This window comes from Pseudorasbora parva, chromosome 1 (genome assembly GCF_024679245.1).
Source record: "Pseudorasbora parva isolate DD20220531a chromosome 1, ASM2467924v1, whole genome shotgun sequence".
NCBI lineage: Eukaryota > Metazoa > Chordata > Actinopteri > Cypriniformes > Gobionidae > Pseudorasbora > Pseudorasbora parva.
In genome coordinates this window covers 56091475-56105863 of record NC_090172.1, presented here as the reverse complement: position 1 = coordinate 56105863, position 14389 = coordinate 56091475, and the positions used below count along the sequence as shown (strand labels likewise).

At 38.6% G+C, this 14389-nt stretch overlaps 1 protein-coding gene and 1 non-coding gene across 3 annotated transcripts in view; both read left to right on the top strand.

Annotated features, from left to right (window-relative positions):
• Positions 1–215: 215 nt before the first annotated feature.
• trnar-ucu (transfer RNA arginine (anticodon UCU)) lies at positions 216–289 on the top strand. Its single transcript has one exon. It is a non-coding gene; the product is annotated as a tRNA-Arg (tRNA).
• A 2551-nt stretch (positions 290–2840) lies between these two features.
• kirrel1a (kirre like nephrin family adhesion molecule 1a) overlaps positions 2841–14389 on the top strand; it is a 64725-nt gene continuing 53176 nt past the window's right edge. Inside the window, exon 1 of one of the 2 annotated variants that reach the window (XM_067445386.1) lies at positions 2841–3311. In XM_067445386.1, the coding sequence (XP_067301487.1) occupies positions 3263–3311 (49 nt within the window). In that variant the 5' untranslated portion in view covers positions 2841–3262. The remainder of the gene's footprint in view (positions 3312–14389) is intronic. The other variant, XM_067445377.1, reaches the window with a different exon arrangement.

Below are 14389 nucleotides of genomic sequence, written 5' to 3'. Positions count from 1 at the left end.
AAAAAAAACGATGTTTTTTTAAGATTTATAAACGGTAAATTAATCCGCCATGTTGGCTCAGAGCTGCTGTATAATTGCGCTTAGAGCTCCCTCTACTGGCCGTTCGCGGGGATCCAAAATGGCGGCGGTGTGGTCCTGATGCTGCTGGATGCTGATGAAGCCATACGCTGTGCAGTGTGTCTCTAAAGCGGGTCTGATCGATTTTTATTGGCTCGGTCTCTGTGGCGCAATGGAATAGCGCGCTGGACTTCTAATCCAGAGGCTCCGGGTTCGAGTCCCGGCAGAGATGCAGTGCAGCTCTCGGATGGGGCATGTTCTTTGCTTTTAGTGTGCCTTTTGTGCACATGAACGATATGAGTGTAATAGTTTAAGATTCGTATCTATGTGCGCTGACCAAAAGCATGCAGAATACGTTAAGAAATGTAGCTAAAACCTGAAAAACAGAGATGAAGTAGGCTAGAAGAATTGTATATGAACTGATTAATTGAATAAATATTCAGCCCAAAATCACTGTACAATTAAGCTACGTGCCTACGTGCATCAACTGTTTTGATTGGTGTTAAAAAGAAAAAAGAAAACAAGAAGATTAGCTAAATAATAGGCTACTAACAAAAATATCTGTCACATGCACACGTTAAAAGGTTAACGGTGATTTAAAATTAGTTAAATTAAACTCATTTTTATGGCCATGCTAATGTTATACATTATGATTCTAACACCCAATATTTCTTCACGCAATTTCTTCACAATATGCATATTTAACACCTTTACATAGGTTATCTGGGCCTACCCTTTTCCTATGTAGGCCTAAAAAAGGAAAACCCAAAACAGATCAGTTATTTTTTTATGAATCATTTTGCACTGTTTGATTTTGGGTAGTAAACAGCTTATATCAGAATTTCATAATGAAAGCATTATCATACAATCCAATATCTCCAGTAATTTGTTCACCTAGTCCAAATTCTGTCCACTAGTTAAGATTCTGTCCGCCAGATGGCAGGGCACACAAAGATGTGTAGCCTACATACGTTCAGAAAACGTAAAGTCTGAAAGTGATCATGACCGTCAACTCAGGGTTTTATATTTGACAGTTCAACTATCCATGTACTGTCAAACTACAGTTGCATCCATAGACAAGTTTAAATGAATAACTATATTTTCCATCTTGACTCTGGTATGGTGCCGTATCCAGTGAGCTAATGCATATGCTGTGTCAACACTTTGCCCCTCAAAATCCTTCTCCTTTCCAATGTAAACTGAGAAAATGCGAGTCCAGTCTCTACTATACGAGGTAGGAGAAGGTTTATTTCTTCGCACCCGCGGGGTCTGTTCTTTTTGTCGCTGTGGAGTTCTAAAGAGGGAGGGCAACTGAATTGAAATTATGATTGAGTCTTCGACACAGTGCCGAGAATCGGTTCTTTCGAACGTTCGTTTCAAAGAACCGATTCCAAACCAGTTCGGCGAATTGTCAATTTATAACGAATTAATTTTTAACTCTACAACTCTTTAATTTGCTATTTTTAGCCCAGCAGGGTGACTAGGAGCATGAAATAGTTCAGCTATGACGTCTTGTTTCACATGAGTATAACTATGAGGAAACACAAGGCCAAATTCCCTTGATCATTCATCACAATGAGTAAAACTAAATAATATTCTGATGTGCAGCAAAAGATTGTTGAGCTTTACAAAACAGAGTGACTGTAAGAAAATAGCTAAATCATTGACAATTCCCATTTCCACCATCAGGGCAATTATTAGGACGCTTTAAAGATGTTAAGAATATGCCTGGAAGAGGTTTGTGTGTCTATGCATGATGAGGAGGAGAGTTTTAGTGGACAAAGACTCTCCAAAGATCACAGATGGGGAATCGTTAAGATTAATTGAGTCTTGGGGTCAGGAAGCCATCACCACCACATGTTGTTTGGGAGGGTTTCAAGAAAAATCTTCCTTGCTCATCCAGAAACAAACTCCAGCATATTCAGTTGTCAAACACGGTTTCTGTGGTCAGATGAAAAAAACCTACCAGATGAGTTTGGTGCAAACAGGTAAATGAAGTACCCCATGCCTTGAGTTAAATACTGCTGGATCTTTTATATTGCGGGCCTATTTTGTAGCTGGAGGTCCTGGACATCGTGTTCAGGCACATGGAATCATGGATTCATGGATTCAAAAACCAACATCTATCTATCTATGTAATTAGTAATAGACTATATATTAGTTTTTTTTATTTTTTATGATGCTATACATACAAATTTATATACACCAATCAGGCATAACATTATGACTAGGTGAAGTGAATAACAATGATTATCTGTTCATTATGCCACCTATTAGTGGGTGGGATATATTAGGCAGCAAGTGAACATCTTGTCCTCAAAGTTGATGTGTTAGAAGCAGGAAAAATGGCCAAGCGTATGGATTTGAGCAAGTTTGACAAGGGCCAAATTGTGATGGCTAGACGACTGGGTCAAACTGCAGCCCTTGTGGGGTGTTCCCCATCTATAGTGGTCAGTATCTATCAAAAGTCTATCAAAAGTCATCCAAGGAAGGAACAGTGGTCAACTGGCAACAGGGTCATGGGTGGCCAAGGCTCATTGATGCACGTGGGGAGCGAAGGCTGGCCTGTGTGCGATCAAACACGAGCTACTTACAGGAGCTCAAATTGCTCAAGAAGTTAATGCTGGTTTTGATAGAAAGGTGTCAGAATACACAGTAGCCTACTTCACAGTTTGGGGGAAAAACCCCCCACCGTTTTACACAATTTCGAATGATTCTCTGATCCGAGATATAAAAAGGAAAGTTCTGATTCATGAGTCAGCGAGGTATTTGAATCAAAAAACTCTAAAATAGAGTTCGATTGTAAGTGAACCGGTTCTTTAGAACCACTGAAAAGAATCTGTTCAAGAGACCGACTCGTTCGTGAATTGGGCATCACTGAAAAGAAACAGAAAGGGAGGGAGCAGCTGCTGACGAGAGAGAGAGAGAGAGAGAGAGAGAGAGAGAGAGAGAGAGAGAGAGAGAGAGAGAGAGAGAGAGAGAGGAGATGAACAAGGAATGTGCCACTAATAAGAAACCGGAGCGTCGTTGAGGACGCAAGAGAGGAGGGCAAAAGAGGGAACGGCTGAAGAAAAAACGAACAGAAATGCGTTAAAAAGTAGCGAAGGGGGGAGAGAAAGGGGCAATACACAGCCAACACGTGAATGGAAGGATTATAATCCACCGTTGGAGGGATTTTGACGCTCCCCATGAGGAGATTTGAACCATGCATGGACTGCTGCTGCTTCTGAGTTTGGCGTTGAGTTTCCACAGAGGTAAGAGACTCGGTTTAATGAACCGCGAGCTGAAAGTTGTCTATCTGTGAGTGTATGTGAGAGAGAAATGGGAGAACGGGTGGAGGGAGAGATGTACTGTGGATCTTATAGCGTTCGTGTCTCTCCGGCCATCAAGGTGCAACGTGACCTTTGCGTTACACGCGCAAAGTTAACGGTCGCTGATGTCGTTCAATAACGGGATGACGGAAAACTCTGTACGGGAGCCTGAAGAACGGCGGTCTCTCCCGTCAAACATGCTCTCGTCATGAGAATACAAATTAGCGAAGGGCTTTCGGGGGGAAGGACACGCGCACATGCACACGCATGCAGGGGTTCTTTGACAGACTCCCGCATAAAGAAACGCGCCGCTTCGTTTTCTTTTCTCGGGGTCATGTTGGCAATTTCAGCACCTGCGCATGCCTGACACTCACAGTCAAGTATTTTCAATGCACACACATAGCACGGCCAATTAATGTTTTGCATTGTGCAAATCCAGGTGCGCCTGAATTAATGTATCCTGCGAGTTGCTAGGCGACAACACAGAGCTCTACCTGTTAGATTACAGCATCTTTTCCCGTGATCGCGCCTATGCGGACACCCTCCCTATTGTCTACTGTCACACACTGTGCGTGTGTGTGTGTGTGTGTGTGTGTGAGTCAGAGAGCAGGTACAGACCACTCCATCATAGGTGAGGGGCGTGTTTTTGTCCCAGGAAAGGTAACGAATGATGTAACCCATTCTCACAAGGTCCAGAATCAAAGCTCAAACATGCATATTCATCGTGGAATACCTTTTGAAGACAGGTTCAGGTGCTTTGAACGTCAGCCATGCGACAAGATCTGGGGAGATTTGTCTTCCAGGGATACAGACACGGCTTTGTTCAGCATCACATAACGTTTAAAGCTCTTATAAAATGAAGCAGAATACACAATGAGAATGAATGAAAGGTACAATGTGCCTTACAGAGGTAGCAGCGCATTAAAGGCAAACTAACATGGCATTTTGTCGCCAAATCTGTAGAACTTTGTTTTGTCGGTGGGAAAACAAAAGACAGAACATTTTCAACTTCACTGCATTGGTTTTGCTGGAACAATTGTACAGTAATGCACATGCACTGATGTCATTTGAAATGATTTATTGCGATTATGTCTTAAGGTGGAACGTATTAAGGTATCAATGTTTGGAAAATGATAATATACTCGGGTCAGACGCCTCAGCTCATAAAGCAACATGACTTGGCATGTAAATTGGCCCTTTAGATTGGCCCTCTTTTAAACTGTAATGACTTTTCTAAGGTTAGCAGAGACGATTGTGATGACCTCACAACAACACAGCCATTGTCCTTCTAATAACTGTTCAATGGTGCTGTATGCAGTGTAGTAATATAGGTCAACATTAAGCACACATTGTGAAGCATAGTAACCTGCTGAAGAGACGGCAGTGAGTATGACTCCATCTGCACTTACTGTAACGGTGCTCTCGATTATCAAATGCATTAGAAATTAGACCAGGTTGCAGATTCTGTCAAGATAATATACTTTTCCTTTTTTGTTTGTTTACCCAAGCAGGGTATTTCTCCCTGTGGTTTGTCAGGCGTTGTTTTATTTGTGCATTGCGTACTCGTGTATAATGAAGAGGTCTATAATTTATACAGCGAAAAGCCGTTGTAATGCGAGTTTAAGCATCAGACTCACTCCATCATAGCAGCCAGGAGTCATTCAGAAGCAATACCTCTAATAAAACCTGCAGTGGTCCCATGAATCACACTGTGGCATGTCCTGTAATTTAACCTTTTACGAACAAAGAGCTTTTGTTATTGTACTTTTATTATGCAGGATACAAATTCCTGTAGATTATTACTAATTTTTGTTTTTTTAAAAATCCATATACAACACAGCATCATATCAATTAGGTGATTTGTGGAGTGTCAGCATGATTTCCTGGTGTATCTGTATTTATTTTGGTTAAAGTGCCCATGTAATGAATATTATATTACCTTTTAGCTAATTGTGAATGTAAAAGGTCTGCAAAGTTTTACATTTATGCATTTGGCAGACACTTTTATCCAAAGCGACTTACATTGCAATCAATGTACACATTTTTACATTATTGTCAGTTCTTGCTTTCCCTGGGAATCGAACCCATGACCTTGACGTTGCTAGCGCAACGCTCTACTGGTTGAGCTACAGGAAAGCTTAAAGCTAAGTTAAAGTTATCTTAAAGAAATCTCGATTCTGAACTGCTGAAATGAGTTGTCAGCCATTTCATTCTCACTTCCTGTACAAACCTATGATACAGTGAAACAAATTTGCGTTTGTTTCCGACCGTAAATGGTAGACCAATCACAACAGACTGGACCATCTGACGAATCAGAGCAGAGTAGACCAATCACAGCAGACTGGGTCATGACCAATCAGGGCAGAGTAGACCAATCACAGCAGACTGGGTCATCTGACCAAACAGAGTAGAGTAGACCAATTAAAAAAGACTGGGCCATCTGACCAATTAGAGCAGAGTAGACAAATCATAAACTGGACCATCTGACCAATCACAACAGATTAGACCAAAAACAACAGACTGAGTCATCTGACCAATCAGAGCAGAGTAGAGTCACAGAAAGGTGAGGTTAAGAGAAACCGAATCTTCGAACAAACAGTTTTTTTTTAGAATCTGAGACAAAAAGTGATGTGCAGAGAAGATTATGAGAAAAATAAAGTGTTTTCTTTGAACGTATACGTAAACCTCTTGTAGGAAGACACCTCCAAAACAAAATCAGGAACCTTTAAAAGAGCATAATAGGGGCACTTCAAGACATAAAGTAAGACATAAATCACTTTATAACACAATCAAAGGAGTTTTTGTGTTTTCCTTCCAAGCATTCCCTTATAGAGCTGAGGATTGAGAGGCAGAAGTGGAAATGTAATTCCCGCTCATGGATATCTGATGCTGCGTTCCAATTCGCCTACTTATACTACTTCCTAAAAGTATGTACTCTTTTTGTGATAAAAATAGACATACTTTTGATTGTGTAGCAGAAAAGTATGCAAGCTTCGGGACATAAAACTTCGTCATCTTTAACGGACTCTGTCGCCAATGCCGCCTTCATTTGCTATCATAAATCTGATAATTCCCACTTCTGAAGTCGTGATTACAAATCATCCCATTCAAATTCTGAAATGGGAGGGCGTTCATGTGCAATTTTTACCTAGGAAACTCGTATTTAAGATAATTCAGAGGACGCATGAATGCTGCATTAGTTACTTGTCTCGTCACCGTTTAAACTGCTCTGTTAAACTTCGTCAGATTCGTCACAGTTCAAATCCTCCACATTCAGTGTACCGTTCATTTCCTGCCATTTCGGAGAAAAATGTAGCCACACTTTGATCTGCCATTTGTGTGTCTTTAAGACTCTCCTCATGTGTTTCCAGTTTAAATGTAATGCATTTAAAAGTTAATGTCCAAACGTATCATTACAAAAGTTCTCAATGCTGCTGCAGATGAATGATAATGTGGACAACACTAAATAAATATATTTTTGCCAGGTTAAATATTGATAGTTGGTCACTCAAACCCCTTTATCTAAATCTCTCTACTTAACCGTCAGACTCGCACATCCATCAAGTTTGTAGTTTTTTAACCCTTTTTATCCGCGCTTGTAGTTCTAATCGAATCCTCGTCCAACTTGCAGTGGGTTGTGGGCAATATCAGCCCTTAGAGTGTGCATTGATCTGTACTTCAAATTCTGACAGGAAAAAGTAAACCATCCGGTGCTGCGTTCCAGTTAGTTTGTATTATGCCCTTCACTCGCTTTCCTCCGACTTTCCTCCGTCTCGTTCACTCGGATGTGCGTCATTGCTTACGTTGCATGAGTGTCCACTACTGGCGGAAACTTTGCAATGAGCTGAACTGGAACGCCCTAAGCCCCTGATCACTTGGAATCCACTATGGAGTGTATTTATTATTTATTTCCTTTAAGAAATTGTTTAATGCAACATTCTATATGTATATCGGTGTATTGTGTTGTTTTAAATATTTAAAAAATATTTAAAATATCATAGAGTTGTTTGTGGTAGGGTAAATTAAACGCGATATGCGGTGACGTCACAATCGCGTTGCATTGTGGTATATGAAGCTGCCTGAAGTGTACATATTAAGTAGACTCGCTCAACATTTTTTTTAAAAAGAGAGCGAGGATCTGTTCATATAAACTTCCCTTGTCCACTTCATGAAGTGGAAGGCACTTCAAAATGGCGGCGGGCATGTCAGTGCTTAGGGAAGTTCGCAAGTGCTTCTAAAAGTGGAGTGGAACGCAGCACGGGTATCTTTGGAATACTCTTTTCAGCATACTATGATTTGGGACATACTAATTCTTATTTCGAATACTATTTAGTATGGATAGTATGTGAATTGGGACGCAGGGTCTGAGTTCCTGCTGAGTTGAGTTCCACCTAATCAAACTCACCTGAACCAGATAATTACAGTCTTCAGGTTCACATGTAAATGACAGGCAGGTGTGTGTGAACTGAAGGTAGATCTCCGTGAGCGGTATTGAGCACACCTGCTCTGTTCGTAATGATAGCTCAGGAAACGTTTCGTTTACTGTCCCCCATGTTGTTCCAAACCCATTTGCTGTTTTTGTCGGTTGATCTTTTAAGGAGCGTTTTTCTTCATGCAACAGGATCTGTATCAATCTCCAACAACTGAATTGACAAATGTGTGACTTTTGCGTTCTTTTCCAAATAGTTTTGATGTTTTGTGTAAGAAACGGAAATTGGAGAGTGAAATTTCTGTCTCATTCTCGCATATTTAACCAATGGCTCTTTGTCAGTGATGTGATTTATTGATTCAACATTTTTGTCTTGAAACAGGATTTTAGAATTTAATGTCTTCCGCAGAGGTGAAGAGTATCAGCAAATAACTCATGACATAATGTAAATAAAATAAAATAAAAATAGTGTAAATCGTTCCAAATCTGTATGACTTTCTTTCCTCTCTGCTGGAAGATACAAGAATATATTTTGTGAATTGATTTGAGCTGTTTTTTGTACGTTCCATTTTTGGCTGAACTTAAAGAATGAGGAGTTGGTTTGTGGTCTGTACCTGTTTGTTTTAGAAGGGTATTTATTTCTAGTGTAATAATGGAAATGGCTGTGTTTGGCCCTTTTGATCATCCTGGCAGGAGTGCTGCATTTTCTTATTTATTGTTGTAAAATAAATATATGCCGTTTTTACCTTTGAACCTTTAAGGCGAGACACCACAGGCGAAAACCCATGCATCTGTCCATTTTGAGATTTTGTGCTTTTTGGCTTTTCATAAAGTGTTTTTTCAGTTGAGCAGAAAGATGACATCCAAAATACACTTTTAAGTGTGTCTTTTATAGCACTTTATCTATTTGTGTCAATTACAGTACATATCTGTAAAGGCCGTTTTCTCAAAATGAGTTTTTCCTCCTGCACTGCACTGCACTATTCTTATATCTATGTTCTATGTTCTATATCTATATATCTATATCTATGTTCATATATAATTTGTCAGATTTTATAAAACATTTAATTCCAGTTTTTTTTACTGATGGAGTGATAAAAAGAGAAATCCAAAATCCCCTCTGTAAAAACCTTAGACTCTAATATGTCAAAAAAGTCCCAAAATATGACCTGACTTTTCCAATGTTCATATTTCTGTTCTAGAAATATATGCAAATTTAATTAGATTTTGGCTAGATACCCCTATGTCCCATTCGGTGTTGCTCCATCTAGTTGTTTTGGTGTGTGTACACCCCCTAAGAAATGTATATGATCATATAATCCTGAATCCAACTTATTAATGTATGGCTTTCATTACGTCAACATGCAATTAAATGTCACCCTTTATAATGCAAGTTATTGATCGTATTGGGAATGATTCATCCAGGCATATGTTTTTTTTAATTAGTTTTGGCCTCGTATTTTTCAATCAGAATGATGACAGACTTCACTCTGGTGATGTATGCCGGACTTCTGTTGCATTATTTTGCTATATTATTTTCCTGTTAACACTGTGAAGCTGCTTTGAAAAAGCGCTATCTAAATAAAGTTGACTTGACTTCTCCGATCATTCAGTCCGCTTAAACCCTGCTCCTCCATCCATTCAACAACCGATGATGGATAGTCCCCAGCCACCCTACTTCATTTTTTCCTCGATAATCTGTTTGACTTCAACGTGCGTCACATTTCCGAGAAAAATATGTCACTACTTCCGTTTCATCACGACTTTGAGACCGATTGGTCAATTAATCCTTCAGGCAACCCAATGGACTACTGGCTTTTGAAAGTAGATAGTTTACTAGTTTAATGTCTTTGTGTCTGGAGGTGAGCGTGTAAGAAAACACGGGCATCGGCGGGACAGGTGGGTGAAGTTGAGGGACTGAATTGACAAAGATTTGAGTTTTCTTTTTGTTGTTGTCAGGGGGTGGATGGGTGAAGGGGGAGCTAGAGGGGGTGTGCTTTAGGCCAGAGGGAGAGAAAGGCATTATTACTCATGCCTGACTGCTCTCATAGAAGAGGCTGCTCACACCCTCTCTTCTCCAATCTCTCTTTCTTTTGCTTCCAATGAATGTGAAGGGGGGTAAGGTTCAAAGGCCCGGCTTAGACGAGGATCTTTGAACCCCCCTCGCCTCTTTTAGGGGCTCCCACATCCCATCTCATTGAAACGATTTTGAACATGCCATGTTTCCCTTCAGATGAACAGCCTTCCATTCATGTTTTGTCAGCGTTAGCCGTTACTTTGTCGTGTTTGGAAGAATAGTTTAACCAAAAATGAAAATTCCTTCATCATGTACTCTCTCGTCGTGTCATAATCATTCTTCTGTTGAACGCTGAAGGAGACATTTTGAAGAATTCACCAGTCATATTTTCCCCATACACCTACAAAGATGGCAATTGGAAGTTTCAAGCTTAAAAAAAACACTAAAAGTGTTTCATACAACTTGTGTGAGAGAAGTTTCTTTATATAGTTAGTTCGATAAAACTCAGCTAAATGATTCACTCTCAAACTGGAATGATTCGGATCTTGAGTTCTCATGCATTTTAAAGGTTTGATTTCAGTCCGAATGTATGAGCAATATAGACTACTTTTATGAAACTTTTACAGTGTTTTTTGCCTTCTTACTAAAGTTCGAAAGCTCCAGTACTTTGTCACTGTATGGACAAAAACCAACCCTAACATTTGTCAAAATGTTGTCACCTTTAGAGTTTCACAAAAGAAATAAAGTCATAGTTAATGTTTGCAGCGACAAGTAGCAATTAATGTCCAAATCGAATCGTTCCAGTGAACTATCCCTTTAAAATGTGCCTTCTCTCCTGCATTGCACATCTCTTTCTTTCTTTCCAGAAATGGTTTTGTCGAGTGGCCCCTTGTTCTGGCCCTCGCTCTGCTTTTCATTCTTTTGTCGTTCCTCACTCCCTCAGTCTTCTCATTTTTCCCTTCTCCCTCTTTCCATCCCCCAGTTCGTTTTCCCCCTTCCCTCTTTCTAATAAGTTCCAGATGTGTTTCTTACATTCCTGTAGTCAGAGGAGAGGGGGAGGGGTCATGGAATGGGAGAGGGAAACAGGGACAGAGGGAAAAAAAAGAGAGAGAGAGAGATGGAGAAGCACATGAATTAAAAGAGAGCGCATGATGAAGAGGCCACTCTGTACTGTAGACACTGATGAGATTCTCCTCTGTTGTGTGTGTGTGTGTGGGGGGGGGGGGGGGGGGGGGTTCAGACATCCCCTCCCACCGCTTCCCCTCCCCCACTGCAATGGAATGTGGCTGATGATGATGATGGTGATGTCATTTCTCGTTCTCTGAAGTTTTCAAATCAGGGAGGGCCGATCAACGAATTCGGCCAATCAGCCGAGCCGCAATAAATGCCGTTCACAGTTGGGGAGACAGCGAGGCGTTCTGCATCAAAAAGCATTATTACCGGTCACCCGGTGAGGTTGTGGACCAAAATGTGGAGCTGTTAAAATGCTAGCTGTTCCGGTGCTGACTCAATACAAAGATGCATTGTGAAGTCAATTTGAAACCAAAGTGGACCCTTTGACTTTACTAACATATGTTCCTGGGCCTGAGGAGCATTCATTCGTGCACATTAATACAAAAAAGAAGTTTACACTTTTTCAGTAATGTTCAGTTAATGCAACAATGAACAATACTTTTATGTCATTTTTATGACATTACTAGGCCTATTAATTGAACTTAAAATATTAGCTATGTTATAAGTACTGTAAATGTGTAAATTAGCATTAATCTGATTAATAAATACTACAAACTAAATGAGTTTTTGAGACCTACTGCATTAAGTGTGTTGTGTTCACCTTTAAAAATCCCTATCAAATCTAAAATCCATTTTTTCTCAAAATCCATTTGTTTCTTCTATTTAAATGGTTAAATAAAATGTAGTAATCAAAAAACATGTCTAATTGAAATTGAAATCTTAAGTAAAACTTAAACAAAGTGTTACAAAAATTACATTAGGGCCCTTTGAAGTACTTTTGTTGTTGTTGTTGTTGTTGTTGTTGTTGTTGTTGTTTTGTTTAGTTTTTTACCAAATTCTGTGTTTTCTGTTTCAAGTTTTTTGAATTCCATTAAAATGGTTTAATCAAAAATCATGTCTAATTAATTGAATTCATAAAACAACTATTTATTCATTTTAAAATAAAATTGAATTTCTAAAGTTTTTTTTAGTTCAGAAATTAAATTAAAAAAATTCTGGCAATTAAATGAAGGCTTAAAAATGTATTTAATTTATCTTGTAATCTTATGAAATTAAACAAAATTTTTGTCAAAGTGCTGCACAAAAATATGTTTTATTAATAATTTTTTATTACTATTGTAAGTATTATAAGTATAAGTAGTATTATAAGTAGCTAAATTGTGCTGTACAATAGTAATGTATTTCTGTCACAATTTTAAGGTAAACCAAACTTTTATTTTGACGGGTTGCCGTGAAGACCTTTGAGTTGTTATGACTATGCTTTTTATTTATATTTTATATATTTATTAATCTAAAATTGTACAAATTCCATAAAATTCTGTTATACATTAACTTCCATTATTATGACTATAGATTCGGCAATTTCGTCCACATTTTCGCATCACGGAAATCATAGGGCCCTAAAAGTATAAGCAAAAAAATGAAATGTCTTATTCAATAAATGTAAGTAGTCTACCCATAATATGAATTTCTATTAGTAAAATATGAAGATGCGTTTCTAGCTCAGACTGATTTTAAATCGTAATTTTGTCCACCCCTGAAATGGGCCATACAAATGACTTGACCTGAGCTGTTGAATGAAATGCGCTATAAAAATGCATATACACAGTTCAGTTGAATGATAACAAACATTAAAGAGTAGTGCTGTTAAACTGAATGTACAATTAAACTGTTTGCTTAAAATATCCACAACTTCACAACACTGAAATAGGAGCACGCATTTTCTGTCAATCAATTGTGTTTTTATATACAGTATACTGTATGTGCCCCCCTCCCCTCCCCCCAACACCTCCATGCTGATTTACACCCAAACTGACCACCACAACTTTCAGACGCTATATTTATAATATACTGTCATGGAATGGACCGCACATGATTGTGTGATATCACTAAAGATGCATCTTTGCTGCCCTCAAAAATTGATCAGATGATGGTATCTCACAAGACAGGATGTGGGACAACCACTGGATTTGGATGTGCCTTGTTGCTTTCCTAATTAATATCCAGACATTTTTCAACTTTTTGGGGGACACAGCCACCTTTCGACCCATTACAACCTATAGCTATTCCTGTCTTGCCTGGAAGTCAAAATCCCAATGATAATATACAGCTCTGGAAAAAATTAAGAGAGCACTTAACATTGATCAAAATCAAAATGTGTGAAGTGGTCTCTTATTTCTTTCCCAGAGCGGTATAATTGTGTTAATTCCTGGTAAAACAAAACAAAAAAAACATTAATCATGATTCTTCATCAGATACTGCTACACTACAGCAGTTGTTGACCAATTTTTAAATACTTTTTTGCTTAAAATCAAAGTTTGTAATGTTATTCACCTCATAGTTGGTTGTTTTGGCTCATGGCTTATAATTTTTTAAAGGACATTGTAACACTATATTGCCAATAAAATAAAATAAAGTCCTAAAAAAAAATACTCTACTCTAAATAGAGTAGCAAAGTGGTGGGAAATTTTTTAAAGATTCTTTAAAATAATACAAACTACAAAAAAATACAGTTTATTTATACAAACTGTATCCTATACAAACATAAATGTAAACATATTGTTTGGTCATAAGCCGACATGCATAAGACAATTTTATTTTATTTTTTTATGTGTTAAAGGTCCCCTGGCATGGATCGTTTTATTATTTTATAATGTTTCCTGGGGTGTACTTATATTGTTAGTGTGGTTTTTACATCAAAAAATGTCATAATTTAGAAATAAAAGGCATTTTTTCTATACTGATATTAGCCCTCTGGCTGGAATGCTCTGTTTCAAGAGGCGTGTCTGCTGTGAGTCTTCAGTGAAAACACCCACTGCTGTGATTGGCTGACATCTTTGCATTTGAAATGAGATTAAGTGCGGAGGGGGCGTGGTTTAGTCAAGCGAGCAGCTTTAGCTGCCAGTCGAGAGAGAGACGGAGCTGGGGAAAAATTGCTGAGAAAGTGTTATTGTACTGAGTTTTTGAGTACAATCCCTATGGGATAAGGTGTGGCAATATCCTATAATTTACTCGCCCTCAAGCCGTCCTAGGTGTATGTGACTTTAATTTCTTACGTCGGGTCAGAGGTCACTCTTCCGCCGAAAGCCAGTGATTACAGTTTATAAAGTTATAATTATAGATATTTTTCTTACACAAACGCATCGCTTCGTTTCAGAAGGCCTTTATTAACCCCCTGGAGCTGTATGGATGATTTTATGATGGAGGGATGCACTTTTTTTGAGTTCAAAAAGTCTCTATTCACTGCTATTGTTAAGCTTATATATTTTTAATATAACTCAGATTGTGTTTGGATGAAATAAGAAAGTCATATACACCTAGGATGGATGGCTTATGGTTGAA